Raw genomic sequence first — 21,157 nt, forward strand, 5'->3', positions numbered from 1 at the left:
GTTAATTTTTTAAACATATGTTGCTTCTAATCTTTTAAAATAGATTTCTTAATTATAAACTAAATTTCTACAAATGGTATTGCTGGATGAAAAGGTATGTTGAATGGACTTTTGGTTATTATCACTACATTAACCTCCAAGTAAACGCATACCAATTTACACTTATGATAGCAGCAGGTGAGAATTTCTAATATCCCAACTTCCACCGATACCAGGTGTTACCATTTTTTTAAAAGCTCTTTATAACATGATAAGCAAGGAAGAATGTATTTTTGTTTTAAGGTATGATTTTTTTTAAAATTGCTGCCTGATCATATTCTTACTAACCAGTTTTTCTTTCATAAATTTTCTGTTCTTGTCCCTTGCTGATTTATTAATTTGTATCTGAGTCTCTTTATTTGTAAGAGCTTTTTAAAGCAGAGGAATGCATAATTACATTTCCTTTCTAGAACCACAGCTCTGTTTGGCTATGGAAAAAACTTGGTGGTGATTCTAGTTAGGAAGAGATAATGAAGGTTCAAAGTGATTTTTGGCAAAGTAAGTTCAAAGTGGAGAAAGTGGGAGAGGAGAAACTGAAGGGCTGTATAATTGAATGTGATAAGTGAGGGAGAGAGAAGGTTCAAGATGAGGCTCACGTGTACACTGTGGATACCTGGGTGACTAATGACGCCTTTAACAGAATTTGGAAACTCAGGAGGGTGAAGGACTATGGAAGAACATGATGAATGTGACTTTGGTGGAGGTTGCAGTGTTGAAGACATTTAAGTCATCTTTCAGGAGTTAGTAATATGGGTCTGATAGTTGCTGGAGAGCGAAGATGGTTGGAGAGAGAAAATTGGGAAGTATCTGCATATAAGCCAGAGATGTAAAAGTTCAAGAGGATTGGGATAGATTAATTTTAATTGTCCTTGGTTATAAGAGAACTTAGAAAAGCTAAGGGGTTGTGAGGTTGGACTTCCTGGCGGACGGCCATGTCATATCACAAATTATTCCCTGATAACCTTTGTGAGAGATGTGTTGGATAAATAATTGACCTAATCTAGAATGGTCATTGCCCGATAGTAAATGGTCACAGTTGTATGATAAGCCCAGACAAATGGCTGCCAACTATCAAGAAAGGAAATCGCATGTTCTGTGATGTTTCCCCAATACTCTTCATACATAGTTCAGTCTATCATCCATCCATCCATCTGTATCTCTGTCTGTATCCTGTTGTAGTTTTTATCTGATCATATATACATATATGTGTGTGTGTGTGTGTGTGTGTGTATGTGTATATATATATATTTTAAAGTGGTGAAAGAGATGTTTATTAGAAGAAATAGTACACTCCAAAGAATTAGGATTGAGCCTGAGCACAAAGAAAAGCTGCTCGAGAGGCTGCGGCTCAAAGGCCATATATTTTTTTGAATACTGAATCTTTTATGGTAGTAGTACCCTTTTTAAAGGGGCAGTGATTTCATTGATTTTAACCAAGACCTTTTCTTACTTTTTCTCCATGAATCCATGTTTGTCAAGATAATTACTACCAAAGTGCATGTGTTAATTACATTTATTTTTCCTTCCTCTTTTAATTAGATATGTGTAATGTTAATTCTAAACTTTCGAAATGTTGGAAAATTTCAAATTCCTAAACTGCCTTCTTGAAAAATCCTAAGCTTCTGAGCCTCCTGGTTGAGGAGGTGGTTCTCCTCTGGTCCTTCTGAAATAAAATAACATGAAGAGTCACCTCAACCAACAGCACAAGTGCATGTGAAACGGAGTAGCATAGTGTAGTGGGGAGTGGTTAAGAGAACTTACCCTCTCCTGTGGCTTTCACTCTGCCCCTTAATAGCCTTGTGACCTTAGGAAGATTTTTGTCAGTACTCCCGTTTCCTCATTTCTAAAATTGTACAGAGAATACCCATCTCAGAATATTTACAGTAAATGAGTTTAAGTTATCAAGCACTTGAAACAGTGCCTGATGCATAGTGAGTGCTATGAGAGTATTAAATGATTAAAAGATTGGTTTCCTTTTTTATAGAATTTTGAACTTAAAATTTAGTCAGAAATAGTTTGTTTTAGTAAAATAAACATCTAAACCCATTTTATCAATCTCTTAAAATATTTTTAGTATTATAGCTATTGCCTTCATATGGTGCTGCAAAATTACACTCAAGAAAGGCCATTCGGTCAAACTGCAAACTCTGTCAAGTATCTGTTGTAGGTGTTCTTACTGTTGGTCTTTGATTTGTCTTTAGTGTGTCAGTTTTTGGCTGATGAGTAATTGTCTGGTTACTGATAACTTCTTGGAGTCAAGTGCAGCCCTGAACACTCGGTGTGAATAAAGCATTTTGTTTCTACAACCCGGAGAATCTGATATGTCACTTCACTTAATTTCAGTCAGTAAACTTGTCAATTAGCGGCATTTGAAAAGTGATTTTTGATTAGTGCAATTAGTAAACATGGGATCTTTTCTGTGATTACCATGCTGATTAGGTAAATTAGTCATTTGAGGAGTTATTGGCGAAGCCTTGGTTTGTGTGACCTTAGAGCTCTAGAAAAGGGATGTGTTTTTAAAGACCAAAGGAAAAATTAACTAATTTTTCCTCTACCTATACCTTTTGGAAGTGCAATTCACTATCTCAGAATTCTTTTTGCTCCCTCTGAAATGAATCTTTTGTTAGAGCCATTCAAATGAATGATAATAAGTTTCTACTTCATTACTTATCAGCCAGGAAATGTTTTTGCTTTATGTATACTTAAGGGCTATATATGTTTTGCTCAGAGCCACATGAAAAGATTTGTTTAAAGGTAGCCTTGAAGTTTGTCTTTGATCCCTTATGTTTTTCTTTTTTGCATTTAAAGCAAGAGATGTTTTAATAATTGACAATTTTTAAGTCTTGCAAAATTTGGTTAGGTTTTAATAAAACTGTAGTTTTTGCATGTGCTGAGTCTATGTGAGAAAAAATTGTTCTGGAGGTGAGAAATAGAAAGAAAAAGCAAATAGAGTGGGAAGTACCTAGTATATTAGAATGATGGAATAGGAATTTTTGTCATTTTTCTAGGTACTTGTTAGTGTATAGGTAAGACTATTGAAGGGTTGCCCCTCCAAAAAAAGCATTTATACTTAATTAACTTTACATTCCCATTCTACTTAGAAATATTGGTGCGCTTAATCTAACATGTAGTATATTTGAATCTAATGAACATGTATTCCTGATGGTGATGACATTCTCTGAATAAAATATACAAGCTTTCTTTCTGTATTTATTTTTCATAAAACATTAAGATAAGCACTTCTGAAGTCTTTTCTTAGTGCACATGTGTCTTTTTTATTATCTTCATTTAATTTTAAATTTATTAGGGATCCTGGGTGGAAGCTTCTGTATGTACCATGACGAGTATGTATTCTTTGATGATACCATATATAAAGAGACACCATGGAACTAGAATCACGGAATTAAGCCTTAATGGTAATAGGGGGCATGTTTCCAGGGTGACCACAATGATTCTGGAACATGTGAAGTACAGAGCTAGACAGGAGTCTGAATGAAATTCACTGTATTTCTTTTGACTTTTGTTATATTAGCTAATTTTATATATGTAAGAAACTTAAACAAAGTACTTCTGGGAACACTTGAACAAGTTTTCATTAACCTAATTTTTATGCAATATCTGAATAGACCAGTGGACTTCAAGTTTAACAAAATAATGATCAGAAAAAGTAACCCAAATGTTGATTTTAATTTTCAATGTATTGCTTTCTCGTAAATGGTAACTCATTGAAAAACCAAAATGTGTTAAGGTAAATGTATCTTGAGTTTTTCCATAGAAATCACACAGATGAAATGATGACTGTTTTCTAAGAATTTCTAGGTTTATATCCTCTAATTATGATTTTTCTGATAGTGTACAGTCTGTAGTAGAAATTCAGAAGTTATTCTGGGCCTAGACTAGTGATCCTTCTTGCCCTGTTTCTGTGAATTCTTTGGTGATTAGTTTCCTGAGTTTCCATTCAGGTTTTGAATATCTGATAACCACCATGAAATTTCCTCAGCATTCTTCATCAGTTTGCACTAATTTGGTTTTTAAGAGATAAAGAAGGGATTTAAATCAACTGGAGACGCCACCTTTCTTTCACTTCAAAATGGGATTCTTCTTGGAATTAACGGTGGCTTCCCTGTTCCTTTCCAAGAGAGGCGTCTCGTGGGTTTCGTTACCGGTGACTGCGGGGCAAAGGGCTATGGTAGACAAGACTGGAGACCAGAGTAGCAGTTGATTGATACCAACCTACTGAGCTACTAAACGCCCTACTGACTGGTGGTGTGGGGTGTTCCTTTAATCCTGCTTACATAGAGGAGAATCAGCCATTTAATTGTTTCTTATAGTTAGATGTTGCTAGTTCAGTTTTGTGTTACGGGAAGAGGTTTGACTATCAGAAAACGATAGAAAAGTGTGTGTGGGGGTCCCCTTTATTAACTCATCTTCCTGGTGCTCTCTGTTTTTTTGTTATGATAGCTAGGTAAGTTAGGGTTCCTTTCCCTATCATGTTTAGGGAAAAAAATTTCAGGATTTCTATTAAAGTTACTATACTTTTTAATTTGTATTTATGGATAAAAAACTAAATCCCTTCTTTTTGCACAGCATTTGAAACATAAATGTAAAAAGTATATATACCTTTATACACATACATACATACATACATAGCTGAGAGAAAGAGAAATGTGTGAGTTTAATGACCAAGGTTATAAAACTGTTTACCAAAGGAAAAATAATAAACGAACAAATTTACTGACCCTCTTAGTTTTGTATCTTTTTACATTTCCAGTGTGTATGATTATGCTAGTTTAGTTTATATTCTGTCTCAATATTTTTTCAAGAATTTTTAATTATAAAATATCTAGGTAGTTGAATAGTGATTACTTTTTTAAATCTCCTGTTTATTTTGCAGATATGAGGCCCCAGGATTCTTGGCGAGGTCCTCCTCCCCTTTTCCAACAGCAAAGATTTGACAGGTAACAACACTTTTAAATATTTTTCCACATCAACACTTAAGGTTTGGGTTTTCTCTATGGTTTGAAATATACTTTCCCCCCTCTAAACAGTGTCTCTTGTGCCTGTCCTTTAGGAAAATAGACGGTTAACATGTAGAAGTAAAAGGTTCATGTTTATATACTTTCCTACTTTTCTTGGTTCTTAGCCTTTTGTTATTGAAGCTTTTGAGGTGCCCTGAAAAATGCAACACAGAAAGCTTAAAATTGTACAAGGTTTTGGTAAGGCTAAACAAATTTCTTTTTAGAAGGGTTGTGTAGCTTAATGAGGCATAACTAATGGTGTTCCACTTTCATCATTTCTGTGCAGGCAACACAGCATTAATACAGACCAACCATTGATTCTTGCTACAAACCTCTTGAAGTCCTAATCAGCGTCTTTGGTACAACTTTTTCAGAGCTGACAAGTCTATTGTAGGGCAGTGTCACTGTAGGTCAGTAGTTATTAGTTGCCACTGAAAACAGTTTCTTTAACTACTTAAGACTGAACTGAATTAAACGCAGAAGGGACTCAGAAGAGGATTATGGGATCTGCAGTCTAATAAGTATCACGGACTAGGAAGAATGTGACATGGTTTAATAACAAGGGATGTTTGGACATGTGTTCTTTCATTGATAAGTTGTGTGCTTCTAAGTCAGATGGTCGCTACACAACAAGACAGCTAGGCATGTTATGAATAATTATATTGACTTCTGTAGAATAATTTCTTAAAAGACAGCTTTAAAAATCTATCGCTTCATGCTGGTTTTGCCAACCTCAGTTAGTTTTAAGATGAATTAAGCCCCAATCATAGTAAGGTTTCCTACTTTGCCTTCCCAGTTCTAATCTGTTTTGTCCCCTTTCCTCTGGTGTTTTAGCACTCTGATCTGTTAATGTCTGAAATGAATAAAGTGTTATAAACAGAGTTATAAATGCTGTTCCCCTTTTAAGAAAACTCTAGAGACTCCAAAACTTCATTATTTTCTTCAAAAAGATAAAAGAAATCATGTTCAGTTGTTTATTAATAGTATCATCTACTTAGTGCAAGCTGCATTTGACAACTGACAATGCCTATATTTGTTTGGTTGTCAGTATAAGTGCTCAGGGCACACTGTATGTACTCCTTCAACATCATCACAGTAGCACCATTTCCAAACAGAAATTAAATGAGTAAAGGGCAGATTTTTTCTAAGTTACATATTACTATCACGTTACAGCTGATCTCTTTTTTAAACAACTGTCTTTCTGCGTTACTTCTGTCAAGTTTGATTTTAAGACTTGGTTTCCCCACTGTGTTGCTTTCTGCTTTCCCACATTATTAATAATTGCTAACATTTATTATTTGCTTACAAAGTATCAGCACTGTGTTAACGTGCTTTTACAAACATCATTTATTGCTCCTAGCAACGCTTTAAAGTAGATATTATTTTTACAGATGAGGAAACTGAGGCACACAAAGTTCAGTAGCTTAACTAAGGTTTCCCGTCTGTATTATTCTTTACTAAGAAACTTTCACTCGAACAGAACTCATCAGAATACTTGGAGCATAGCATTATAGTAAAGCCATAGGGACTTCAAAGGACATAAAGGATCTACTTCCACTTCGGGGCCACTCTTTCCCAATAGCTTTCCTTCCCTCTGCACATGAGAAGTTTTCCTAAGATCATCACTATTGTCCTGATGTCCATCGTTTCTTTGTTCTTCTGCCCTGGCCAAGTATTGGTATTATCCTGACTGACTTTGTGAACCCAGCTAATTAGGAACAAGTTTTGTGGGAGATTTTTGGTTTAGTTTCAGTCAGAAATTTAAAATCATGCTTTAAAACAAAAGTTCAATGTGTGCATAGTAGAATTCTGTCATATGTCTTAAATCATGGTCATTTAAAAACACACCACTTATTCATAAAGAAAACAAAGTTTCAATTCAGCCATCCTGAATTTCTCCATTAGCCTCTTAGCAAATACAGTACATCACTCATTTCTGTACACTTTTCATTCTAACCATTCCGATCTTATAAAACAGAGGAGGAATTATAAACTCTTCGTCACTTTGACTTTGCTGAGATGTCACAACTAGTAAGTAGTAGGATTCTTACCAGAACCAGGTATTACTGATCCTCAGTTCAATGCTTTTCCACTGTACAATTTAGAATGATTGGTTGAGAATCCTATAGCAAAAGAAATTTTGAGTGTACCTTTTTTCTAAATTACACTGTTTCTTAAATTGTTTCCTACTTTGAGATAGTATATTTAATTCATGTATTTATTTAACTTAAAAATACAACAGGAACACCTCCCCCTTGCTTCTCCACACAAAGACAACCTAGTGTTAATGTTACGCACAGATGTCCAACATTTGAATTCTCTGCATCACTTGAGCACATTATTTGAGTCCCATTATTTGTGTTCTTGCCAGTGGAGGCTTCTCTTTTCTGGCCATATTCATGGGGGCTATTTCATTTTTAACTTACGGGTGTTACACTCAGTTAGTATTGAAAAATCTTTAAAAATTCTGATTTGCCATTATTATAAATTAAAAACATCTAGATTGGTAATAGTTACTTCATATTGCCAGCTACTTTCCAAAACAGTAATTTAGAAACTGAAGAATATTGTCGCCATCCATGATGCCAAATGCCTCAGATGATTTGTCTCAATCGATGGCTACTAATTTTAAAAAAGTTAAAATGTGTTAACCTCAATTCCTCTTTGCCAGATTTAAAATGTATTTTCCAAGGCAAATTTCAGTTTGCATTTACAAATTAATAAGTATAGAAATCTGATCGACTAGTGGAAAACAAAGGCCTTTCCGCCAGTAAAAAAGGGGGAAAAAAGTATATGCCCCTCTTACTTTGTTCTTTCTGTTTAATTTTAATTAAATTATTTAATGAAAATTATCTTTTGGAAACATTTAAAATAATAACTTCAAACAAAAAGGAGAACTTTGTGTTTTTAAACTGTGGCTTTATTCCTAACCTATTTTTAGAACATAAAATACTGTAAAATTACATTTATAATGTATATTATCCATACTTAGCAGATTTTCCTATAATTCAGTTGAGTGAGTTTTATCATTGTAAAATTGAAAAGAAAAATTGATCACAGTTAATACATGAGTTGCAATGTGTGAGTTGCATTTTTGGCACGTGGGTTTTGCATTAGTGGCCCAGTTTTGATGAACCTCTTTGGTCACAGCACACACCTTAACCCTCACTCTGCAGTGACTAGAAGAGACCATTACTGACTTTGTGCATAGAGCTGTTATTGCTAAGCAGATAAGGTATTCCTGCTAAAATATATTTGTATTAATAATGAGCCCGGAAAATAATGAAAAGTTCTGAGTATATGCATATTCTTTCTGACATATAGATTTATTTTTTTATTTTATTGATTTACATACAGCAAATTATATTATTAGAGCTCTAATTTCACCATTAACCGACGAATAGCCTTGGCCTTTCTAGAGAGCTTCAGAGAGCTGTTCTTCAAGCCATCACAGAAAAATAATCTTTGGTATTTAAAGAAAAAAAAAGTTCCAAATGAAAGGAGAAGAGCCGGGGGCAGAGAGAATGGATTTGGCTTGAATAACTGAGAAGAATGCATTACCCAATGAGCCCAACTTTGGGCTTTTACCCCCTAAGATCTAGGAAGTGAAATTCATATGCCGATACAGATATAGCTAATACCAGCTAGTCAGTGCTGTATTAAATTTAAAGTTTTACTGTAATTTCCCCTAACATTTTTAATAGTCCCAAAGCTTCTAATGTTAAAATATACTGGAGAATTTTTTTCCGTTTATCATTTGTACTGACTGTTCTATAAAATTGAAGTTGAGGAAAATGCATCAAGGAGAAAGTTATATCTTAAATGGTGATTGCCTTTAGAAGATATATCTTTGCTATGTTGTTTATGTGACAGTTTTAAATTACATTATGATTTCTATACATCATACCTGTTGCTTTGTATCTGCAAAGTTAAAATAGGCACTTGAAGACAATTAAAACATTTCTTTTGACTAGTAATCTGGGCTGGCAAACTGGGTTATAATAGCTGTTGAATCTGTGTTCCCATGTAAACTGTACACCAAATGCCAGTCAGCCCATGCCAATTAGTGCTCATGTTGCTAGGTCACCATGGTCAATTGAAAGCTGCATCAATAGAACTTGAAAAGGTTTCTTCCCGATCAGACCTTCTGACATATTGAGCAGAATAATGGATGGGAAAAAACAGCGAAGTCCCCTACCCTAGATTCAAAATACTCAGCAGTAAGAATTCATTTGCAACCTGCAATTAACTAGAAAGAATGGACTCCAAGAACCAGTCTGGACATTTTTTAAAATAAAGCCTCATTCTCTTGTCTTGCACATGTTTACTCTTTGGATAGCATCTTAAATGTAGGCAACTTGGAGGTCTTGGGTCTAAATCTTTATGTGACTAAAAAGGAAATTTCGCAGTTGAAAAATGAACAAAATATTTTTTTAAGTCAGACTTTTCTAAATTGTGTTTTAAACACCCTTTTAAATAAATGCTCATACGTCATGAAACAGATTATGCTTGATATGCGGGACATAAAGGCTACTCTGATACTATATATCCCATATGACAAATACAGCAAAATTGGATTGTCCTAAAATTGAGTTGATACCTGCCAGTTTTAGGCTTTTGGCTGTATAACATGCCTGACTTGTAATGCATACATGATGCTTTTCCACAGAGGCGTTGGGGCTGAACCTCTGCTGCCATGGAACCGGATGCTCCAAACCCAAAATGCAGCCTTCCAGCCAAACCAGTACCAGATGCTAGCCGGACCCGGCGGGTATCCACCCAGACGTGATGATCGTGGAGGGAGACAGGTGATGCTCTGTGGGCTGTAGGACAAAGAGCGTACTGTTCACTTTGTACTTAACCATGCCTCTCAGGACTCCATACTTCTTAAAAATATTTCTGGATAAGCTATTGATAAGTAGCTCAGCTAAACATTGGTCCCTCATTAAAAATGTTTATTGATGGGGTGAATATCTGCTTCATTAAATAGGTTATATACATTGAAGATGCTGAAGCATTTCCAGACCAAAAGCCCTTTTAATAACAGCACTCAGTGGTATTTAGCACGAATGTGGTCAGTCACCAAAACACATTGTTTATCCTTTAAGGACATTGCTTTTTATTTTAATACGAACTAGATCTCACATAATAGATGATAATTTCCTAGAAGCTGAAAGCAGGAATCTACCTTGTTAGCTTTATTAATCTTAGAAGTCTCCTGTCTTTTTTTATTTTATTTTAATTTTAATTTTTTTGTTACTAGTTTCAGGTGTACAAAACAATGTAGTAGTTAGACATCCTCACAAAGTGATAATCCCCCCTCCCCCAATCTACTACCCTTCTGACATCGTATGTAGCTGTTACAGTTCCACTGACTCTATTCCTTATGCTGTACCATCCTGGCCACATATATATATAATTATAGTTGACATTCATTATTATTCAACTTCAGGTGTACACTACAGTGATCCGTTACCTACACCGGCCATAAAGTGGTCTCCCTAACAAGACAAGTGTCCATCGGATACCCTACGAAATCTTTGCAACATTATTCATTATATTCCCCAAACTGTCTTTTGTATCCCTGTGGCAATCTTGTGATTGCCAATTGTGCTTTCTAATCCCCTCACCTTCTCCCTCATCCCTACCCCCCTCTCATTTAGCAACCCACAGTTTTTTCTCTATATCTCTGAGGCTGTTTCTGATTAGTTTGTATGTTTATTCTATTCTTAGATTCTACATATAAGTGAGATCATAAGGTATTTGTCTTTCTCCATCTGACTTACTTCACTTAGCGTAATGTTCTCTAGTTCCATCCATATTGTTGCAAATTCTAAGATTTAATTTCATTCTTCTTTATGGCCGAGTAATACTCCGTTGTATAAATGTACCACAGTTTCTTAATCCAGTCATCTACTGATGAGCATTTTGGTTGTTTCCATGTCTTGGCTATTGTGAATTGTGCTGCAATAAACAAGGGTGTATATATTTTTTTTCGAATTAGTGTTTTGGATTTCTCTGGATAGATACCTAAGAATGGAATTCTGAGTCGTAAGGTAGTTGCATTTCCATTTTTTTGAGATACCTCCATACCGATTTCCATAGTGGCTGCACCATTCTGCAATCCCACCAACAGTGCACAAGCGTTCCCTTTTCTCCACATCCACGCCAGCATTTGTTGTTTGTTTATTTATTGATGATAGCCATTCTGACTGGGGTGAGGTGGTATCTCATTGTGGTTTTTATTTGCATTCCTCTAATGATTAGTGAGGTTGAGCATTTTTCCATATGTATGTCGGCCATCCTCATGTCCTCTTTAGAGAAATGTCTCTTCATGTCCTCTGCCCATTTTTTAATTGAGTTGTTTGTTTTTTTGGTGTTGAGTTGAATGAGTTTTTTATAAATTTTGGATATTAGCCCCTTATCAGATGTATCATTGACAGTTATCTTCTTCCACTCAGTAGGATGTCTTTTTGTTTTATTGAGGGTTTCCTTTGCTGTGAAAAAACTTTAGTTTGATGTAATACCATATGTTTATTTTTTCTCTTACCAAAGGGCTATATCAGTAAAAATATTATTACAAAGGGTAATGTCTGCAAATTTACTTCCTGTATTTTCTTCTAGAAGTTTCAGATCTTACATTTAAGTCTTTAATCCATTTTGAATTTATTCTTGTATATGGTGTAAGGAGATGGTCCAGCTTCATTTTTTTGCATGTTTCTGTCCAGGTTTCCCAGCACCATTTATTGAATAGACTGTCTTTACCCCATTGTAAATTCTTGCTTCCACTGTCGTAGATTAAATGACCATATAGGCATAGATTTATCTCTGGGCTCTCTATTCTGTTCCATTGATCTATATGTCTGTTTTCATGCCAGTACCAAGCTGTTTTGATTACTATAGACTTGTAGTATGATTTGATGTCAGGTATTGTCACATCTCCCACTTTGTTCTTATTTCTCAAGATTCCTGTGGCTATTCGAGGTCTTTTATGGTTCCATATAAATTTTAGGATTATATGTTCTATTTCTGTGAAAAATGTACTTGGTAGTTTGATAGGAATTGCGTTGAATCTGTATTTTGCCTTAGGCAGTATGGACATTTTAACTATATTAGGTCTTCCTATCCATGAACATGGTATGTGTTTCCATTTATTTGTATCTTCTTTAATTTTTCTCTTCAGTGTCTTATAATTTTCTGAGTACAGGTCTTTTACTTCTTTGGTTAAATTTATTCCTAAGTATTTTATAGTTTTTGAAGCAATTGTAAATGAGACTGTTTTCTTAATTTCTCCTTTTGATAGTTTATTATTGGTGTATACAAGTGCAGTTGATTTCTGAATATTAATTTTGTACTCTGCTACTGTACTAAATTCATTTATCAGTTCTAATAGTTTTTTGGTGGAGTCTTTGGGGTTCTCTGTATATACCGGGTTTCCCCAAAAATAAGACCAGGTCTTATATTAATTTTTGTTCCAAAAAACGCATTAGGGCTTATGTTCAGGGGATGTCATCCTGAAAAATCATGCTAGGGCTTATTTTCCAGTTAGGTCTTATTTTCAGGGAACCACAGTAGTATCATGTCATCTGCATATAATGAGAAGTCTCCTGTCTTGATTCATCTGATCTCTCTTATGGAAAGAAATCTCTCCTTCATCAAAAAATTTTCCACATATTTTTCTACCAAATTTAAACAGCTGTACATTGAATGAGTATAATTTCTAGACAAATTTAGTTTGATGTAAGCTTCATTCCTTCTCTTTATAGCATCCAGTTTTAGCAGTATTTAAGACTGAGGTCTGTTTGCTTCATTCTATTTGTCTCTCAGACATTTGACACCCTGATCAGTATTTATATGCCTTTTAATCAAAATCCTTGCCAGAGAACAGGATCGGAATGCTGTGATTCAGAGTGTGTGGTGTTTGTGGAGTTTGGTACCTGCAGTGCTATGAACTGGTTTTAAATTGCTTACCTGGTGTTACCTGCAGGCCTGAATACTATCATCCCAAGAACTCTTTAACTATCAAATTAAGACTTTATGTTACTAGAGTGGATAATACTAGGCAATCTAAATAATGAGTATTATTGAAATGAGGATATACTTATAACTAGAAGATATCTCGGAGATTGTTTAGTTCAGTCACCTCATTTTCACAGTCAGGAACTAAAACCCTAAAACACTTGCAGTTCGGCAGCAGAGCTGGGGACGTCAGTATTTCTGACCCCAGTTCATCATCTTTCCTTCCTCCTTCAGAGGAGATCTTCCCTTTGAAGAAGCTCTCTGCTATTACAGGAGGTGAAATTCTTATTCACTTAGGAGATAAAAAGCAATTGGTAAATTTATAATTCTTTTAGGATCTTTTGGAAATACATTTTTTTCTGTCTCTTTTCCACTGATTTTTATTAAATCACAATTTTTGAAGCACTGTTGTAGCAGTTCATTGTTAAAAAATATGATTATGACTTCACTATATCTTTAGTGAAGTTTATATGACTAAACAAGGCCTTAGCCTACTTTGTGTCCTTGAAGGGTCTACACATATTCATATTATAATTTACTGTACTGCTCTGAGTGACAACATGGGGCAGGGACAGGGTCCATTTCAGAATCCTGGAGGCCTAGAAACAGTATTGAGATGGAAGAAGTGTTACATTTCTCATATATTGTACAGAAATGTTATTTGCAAGCATACTAGGACATGTTATGAATGTCACCAGTAATTGATATGTAATAACCTAATGTGCTACTTAATGCTGTACTATTTATAGCTAAACAAACAAACAAAAAATCCCTAAAATTAATAGTTAAGTAGGCCTTTACTGACTTAGCAAGCTCTGCGTTGGTTAAGCAAACTGACTTTCGTAGTGTAATGTGTCTAAAGATAATGTGGGCACCTTATTACAATTTGGATTGAATTACTACTGGGGTTGGTAGAGATGATTGAGACCCGCAAGTGTTTTACGCAAAACACCTAACTACAGTTTATTTGTGTGCATGTTAAGGAATTTTTTAATTGCTTGTTAAGGCTGTTTTGTTAGTTGTCAGTAATAGCAGTTGTGCTAACGTCTCACTTTGCAACAGGCTTTGTACATATAAAGCTGCAGACCAAAAGCATCTATGTATTTGTGGAGATGTTTCATGTAATACACCTTTAACACATATTTACCTTCTTTGTGGTGTTTTCCTATAGAGCTGTAAAATTAATTTCTTTGCAGGGGTGTTAATCCAGAAAATAAAATCTTTCTTTTGCTTATTTTCAGGGCTATCCCAGAGAAGGAAGGAAATACCCTTTGCCACCACCCTCAGGAAGATACAGTTGGAATTAGGCTTTTGTAAAGATTTCCCAAATCCTTTCATCATTCTACAATTTTATGCTATTTGTGGAAAGATTTCTTTCTCAAGTAGTAGTTTTTAAGAAAACTACAGTACTTTGTGTATTTCTTTTAACTGTGTATATTTCTACTGATACGATCTCACTGTTTTATGTTGCTTTCCAAAGATGTGTGTTGCATAATACAGTGGATCTGAATTTATTATTGCTTGTAAAACACTTTGATGGAATAGGAATACTGGTTTTTCATTATGGTTGAAAATCAAACCAGCTGTGGATTTCAAAACACAGTGTATTCTAGATCATCTAAGATCCATGCTGATTTTTAATGCACAAGAATTAGGTATGAACTCTTGAGCTGAAACCTTCAGCCAACTAGAGTATATTGTTCAGTATTTCTTTGGAAACATTTCATTAATGTACTTGTCTTAATGGAAATTTCTGGACTTTATTAAAAAAAAAACAACTTAAAACTCTGGTCTCTTGTGTTCTTCTTTTACAGTATTTCATCTTTGAAAATCTTGGCCAAACATGTTGGGTTTTTTAATCAATTTTTCAGAAAACAATTCATTTCTACAATTAGATGTCAAAAGAAAATCAGTGAATAGATGTTAAGAGAGTATTCTCAGCAAGATAACCCAACCAACCCATATGTTAGTGTGTATGTCAGCTACTGATTTGGCTAACTGTAAAATCTTTGTGAGAATAAATTATTTACATTTAACAAATTTCATGTAGACTCCTGCTCTAGTTTTAAGGACTTTTAAAAAAATTATTAAGAAAAGTTGAATTCATAGCTCCTTAGCATATTTTTTGCATTGTTTCATAACAGATTGCAATTTGTACTCATTTTTTTCATTGCTACTAAGCATACTATAATTCCTTAAATTTATGCTTGGAGTTCACACACAGCACTTCCATATGCATTTTCATTTGATTACCACAACAAATGTAGACACACATATAAAGACTTACTGCTTTGTCTCCTTTCTATTCTAGCGTAAGACTATAAAATAAGATTTCTCTTTGACCTTTTGACTTAGGACATTTTTGCTTTAATATTCAACTAAAGCACACTTGTTAATAATAGTATATGTGGGGTATATGTTAAGGTGGGGGATCCCACCTTAACCTTAAATAGGAAGGTATTTTATTTTGAAGCTGTTAGGTTCATTGCTGGTAATGGGTGAATAGAGCAGGGTCCTTTATCAAGACAGTCTCCACTGGGAATTACACAACCATTACATGTTATCTTCACAATAGCATAAAACTGATAATGCCTTCTGTTAAATTTTTCTAATTTATCTTCCAAAATATTAAAAATGTATATTGCCACCTAATCAAGTACTGCAAATTCCAAAGCCCATATAAATATCTTAACTGTGTATAGCTTCTTAGGTACCCAAAGCCCACACTTCTACAGAACCTGTATTTTGTCAGATCTTTAGTTTTTTGTTTTTTTTTAAGCTATCATGAGTGTGTCTGTAAAATATTTGTTTTGACTTGGCTTTTTTTCACAATTACATGTAATTGTTCAAATTAAATTTGAAAATTGATGTTTAAAGTGTTTTGAAGAAGCCTAAACAAAAATCCTGATGGAAAAATTAAGACAGCTGAATTCCCTCTAACAGGTGGTGTGCTCTAAAGGACATCTGCCAGCTAGCTGAACCCTTACTTCTGGGCCTCCTCCATTCCTTCACCCTTGCTTCCATCTCTCTCTATTCTACCTCCATCTCTTTCCAACTTGTCCGCGTGTCTGTTCCAGAAATGTCCTGTTATTTCAACAAGTAAAAGATGTTTAGAACTTTAAGTGGAATGTTCAAGGCTACAAATACTCCTCTATATTCAGATTAAATAGTTAACGGGCCAATTTAAAATGACTGTATTGTGGTATCTTTAGGGCAAAGTTTTTGAGGGTCTCGTATTAAAGATTAATCTTTAAAAAATCTTAGAACCTGGAAACAGCAGGACTTTATTGCGGTGCTAAGGGCTCTTAATGAGCAGTTGCCTTTCCTTTAAAGATCAAATGAGAGAATGCACGTTAAAGTGCAAAGTCATCTACAGATGACTGTTAGATTGCCATTTAGCCTTAGGCAAATTGGGGGTAATGACCGGTAGGTTAAGTTTTGCGCGATGACGCGGAACGTCGGGGACAGGCTGGGGTGGGGCTGGGGGTCCCGAGCTTGCGTTTTCCGTGGGGCGCATTGGAGGTCGGGCCCCGGGGCGCGGCGACTTCGCAGCGGGGGCTTGGTGGTGGCGATGCCCGGGAGCTTCGGGCCTGCCGCGGCGGGGACTGACGTGCTGCTTTTCAGAGGTAAGGTCCTGGGTCCGCGGGCCCAGCCAACTTCCCGTCACCCTCCCGCAGAGCCCGGCAGCGCCAGGCCCTCGGTGCACGTGGGGCGTACCCTACGCCGGGGCTCCAGCTCCTCGCGCGTTTGCTGCTCGGCGTGGCCCGCGCTCCGCGAGTCCCGTCGCAGCCCCCACCGCTTGACCGCCCCGGAACCTTGCGAGCTGCGGGCGTCGAGCAGGATGGGCGCGGGAAAGCTCCGACCTCGGCTCCTTGGGTGGTCGTGTGCAAGCCGGAACATTGCAGCGTCATCCCTCGGTTCCCCGGACGCGGTGCCGCAGCTTCTCAACCTGCCCTGTTGCATCATCTCAACTCCCTGCACCAAGGCACCGAACCTGGAAGGGAAGAGCGGAAATGTTCTATCTTCCGAGGCTGCTCTTTTTAAGTTCTGAGCCTGGACGTAAACGAATTTAGTTATGCTTAAAGATCTAAAATGTAGATATTCTCCGGAGAGTCCACTAAGATTTCCCATTCCCAGCCTACAGAGTGACTGCCTGGCTCCATCGTGCTCGTCGGACGACTCTTCCTGCCCACCCTAAAGTCGTGGAGCTGAGATGCCAGACAATTCCTGACGATTGACAGCTCTACTAATTCTAGCCAGAAAAAAAATGTCAACAAACTAATAAAATAACAAGTGCCCCATTCTCGATGGGGCATCCTTCTACTCAGGGTTAAGTTGAATGAATGCTTGTGCGGCTTGTTTCTCCATTACCGCATTTATGGAATGAGGGCCAAGAGAGAACATGCTTTGGTTTGTGTGTGTAAAATGGGAATGATGCTAATCACTATTACAAAATAGTTTGCATAACTTCAAGTTCGGAGAATTTGTGGTTAAACTCTTATTAGAAGTCATCCAAACAATTACTGAAATGAGGAATTTAAAATAAAACTGAAATAAAAAGCATTTCATTCAATTTCAGGTAAACTTCTAAAGCAAAAACAAATGAAACCAAAAATACCTCTCCCAGAAGCTTCCCCTACCTCCTAACTTAAAAATAATAAAATGCAAGTGATCTTGAAATCACAAATTTATCTCAATATTTACTGGAGGGACGGAGTCACTGACTAAATGTGAATAGTATGAGTATAGTTTTTAAATCTTCTCCAGATGCTCATCAATTCTCACTAGCAGTAAAAGTTTTTAAATAAAATATATCCTAGTTCCCTGTCTTGCTGGTTTTGGGCATGGCAAGTAGCCGTGAAATGATCAGCATACAGGGTTTTATCCACACATTAGTGTTAACGTTAAGCATTTGGGCAACGTCATTCATGCTTTGAACTACATCTGAAATTTATATTGCCACTATAATTCATTGTTTTCTCTTATCTACAAATTCATATCTAAAAATGCAATCAATGGGCTTTTATGTGATTATGATTCACAAATTTATTGTAAGAGTCTTTCTAAATCATCAGTATTCAATGGAACAAACAAAGCAAGTTTTTGGAAGGTGCTTGGCATTTAGTAAACAGGATTGAGTCTCTGATTTGCTTTAAATTTAAAGTCTCTAGCAGAATGGAGTTTGAACACAACATCTGTTGGTAAGTCTGATTGACTACTTGTTCTGACCATTAGTTTTTTCGTTCTAAGCAAAGCCTTAAATAGAAGACAACTGGGTTACACCCCCACCCTTCCATATACAAAACACCCTTCCTGTGTTCTTCAACATTGCACACTCACACAAACACTTTACACCCCCAACAGATTACAGAAAAGTACCTGTAATCCCTGTCGTTCCTCTCTGCAACTTTGATTCTGGATTTTGGTTTCTGTGTCTCAATTGGAAAGGATAAGTTAGACTGATAAAACCCCAAAACATTTAGGAAAATGTGACATCTGCAGTTAGCATTTCTGAAACCGAGTTTGGCTGTGGCCTCTGCTAAACTTTGAGGGGGCTTTGTTCCACTCAGACCCTATGCCAGCCCTCCCTCTTGATTGTGAAGACACTTATCCTCCTCTTCAGTTAATGAGTTTCACCTAGTCTGGCCATTTGTGTTTTTACAAAAGATCTGCAAAACACTAATTGCAAAAGAAGAAAAAAAGTTCTTGTTTTGCATTAATCAGAATGTGGACTTCTATAGTAAAAATTTTTTTATTTTCATGTTTCAAGAATTAAACCTTATTCTAATTTCAGGATGTGCACACATAAACTCAGTAATTTCTGGGTATAGAATGTTAAGCCCTCTGCAACAATTACTTCTGGCTTGGGTCCTTAAAAGAATGCTGAAAGGAAAAAAGACATGCCTGTACCACATATACTTTCAGAAAATAGTGTATAAGGAAAGCTATTTTGTCTTAATGATCTTTTTGATAGTTTACTTAGCTTAAGGGATTCTTTGTTCTGGAAATAATTACAAAGGAAAAAACTGTTCATGAAGATTTATTTTCTTATGTTACTTGGAGACCTTGGTCCATAAGCTATTATTGTTCTTGTTGAGTGTTGGGCTGTTAAAATATATATATATTTTAATATATATATATTATTATATATAAATATATATTATATATATTTTATTATATATTATAATATTTTAATATATATTTGATATATATATCAAACTATAGATTTTTGGAATGTTTTCTAGAATAAAATTTTAGAATTCTGGTACACTATGAGGGAATTAATTCAATATAAACAAGCATTTTGAAATTTGGGACATCAGTAATAGTTTTATGCTTGCTTGGTTAAAATTTTGAAAGTCAATCCATTAACATGCAAAAGCCCAAATTGGGAGAATTTTCTATAGGTATTGCACCATTTTATACTAACTTTTCAGCTCAAATTATTTTTTATGTAAAATGTTTTAAAAATTAGTTCTCATTTTTCAGAAATGCATTCACAGCCCCTTAATAAAGGTTGATTCCCTTGCTTCTTTAGTGTTTTCATTTCCTCTGTGAAAGTGTCTAAAGTTTATTGTTACTTACTATATAAAATACAGTTTAGAGAAAATGAAAGTTTAATTTCTGAAACACCTTCCTAAGGATTCACTTTACACATTTAGAAAAACACCCAACAAAAATTAAGTAAAATAAAATGGTTCATCCTCAAACTGTAATTCTAAAACTTCAAAAGTAGAAGAGGTTTAGGATCTCTGGCAACTTTTGATCATTTATATAAATCACGCTTTATCCATGTTATGTCTTTAATTTTCATTAATTTTATAAGTTCACGTTCTTTAGCTTTTAGTATTTTTACTCCAATGCCAGTTATTCAAATCATGAGTAAACTGAGCTGTATTGTCACAACAAACCAAAACAAAATCTATACAACTTAGTGAAAAAGAAATGACCACTTGACTTTCACAAAAAAAAGTACTTAAGTTTCTTTTAAGTTATATTTAAATATCCATTTGAAACATAGGAAATATAAATTGGCATATTAAAAAGTAAATACATTATTTGTACAATAAAACACCAACAAATCGGTGTGCAGCCCCTATTAAGTTCTAAATATGATGAAAAATTATATTTTAGTTACTTATTCTTTACATCCTGATTACAATTCAGTAAATCACCTTCTTCTTTCTTCCTGACATGCTTTGAAATATAGATTGATGTCAGTTTTCGCAATTTTGCTTGCTTGCTCTAGTATATCATCAAGGTATTCAAAATCAGACAAGTAAATACCTTAGAAAGCGTAAATAACATGTCTACAGAAGGATGGGGAGTACTTTATCAGTTGATTTGGGAGACCAGATTCCTTACAGAAATTAGTTTACAACTGCTTGGTGGGGTGGGGGGTATCCTCTTTTAGGGTAATATACAAACACTCATTTACCAAATAACGATCAAACATTTTAAAATCAGCATTAAATTTAAAAAGTTGTATCAATCCATATAAGCAGTGTTTTGATTATTTTTATTCTATTTATTACCTAAATGGCAATAATTCCTCTGCAATAATGTTGCTATGTGCACGATCCATCTTCAGCTACAATTCAATTTACTTCCAATCAAACATTAATGAAATTGCACTTAAGGGGGGGCTCTTTGAAAATTAATCTCCCAAGGTAAGTTCCACTTTTCACAGATTCATTGTTAAAGCTGGGTTGACTTTTAGAGCTACAAACACCAACAAAGTTTCCAACGTTTAAAACTCTGAGAGCTTTGGCTTGGAACTTGGTACCGGTAGATGGGGACTTAGCTAGCTAGCTTTTCGCATAATTTGGAACTTCTGGAAGAAGGAAATCACCACCTCAAAGCCTTCTGCCTGGCATGATGTTACATCTTTCGGTCCTGGGGCTGTTGCTGTCTCCCGCCCCCAGTAAAGAGGTTCAGAGCCTGCCCTTCTCCATGACCCGTTCGTTTTGATCGCCGTATACACAGCAGTCAGCTTGGGTACCTTTTCCCCATCTACTCTCGCAGTTTTTTGCAAACCCTACGGGCGGTAGGCAGGACCCCGTCCCGGGGCACCCGCGCGG

At 35.6% G+C, this 21,157-nt stretch overlaps 1 protein-coding gene across 1 annotated transcript in view; it reads left to right on the forward strand.

The window, feature by feature from the left end:
• Positions 1–14,839, forward strand: part of XRN2 (5'-3' exoribonuclease 2) — an 85,220-nt gene extending 70,381 nt beyond the window's left edge. The window contains exons 28-30 of the mRNA XM_033095033.1: positions 4,934–4,997; positions 9,727–9,865; positions 14,318–14,839. Coding sequence (XP_032950924.1) covers positions 4,934–4,997; positions 9,727–9,865; positions 14,318–14,383 — 269 coding nt within the window. The 3' untranslated portion in view covers positions 14,384–14,839. The remainder of the gene's footprint in view (positions 1–4,933; positions 4,998–9,726; positions 9,866–14,317) is intronic.
• The last annotated feature ends 6,318 nt before the right edge of the window (positions 14,840–21,157 follow it).

This window comes from Rhinolophus ferrumequinum, chromosome 23, assembly GCF_004115265.2.
Source record: "Rhinolophus ferrumequinum isolate MPI-CBG mRhiFer1 chromosome 23, mRhiFer1_v1.p, whole genome shotgun sequence".
Lineage (NCBI taxonomy): Eukaryota > Metazoa > Chordata > Mammalia > Chiroptera > Rhinolophidae > Rhinolophus > Rhinolophus ferrumequinum.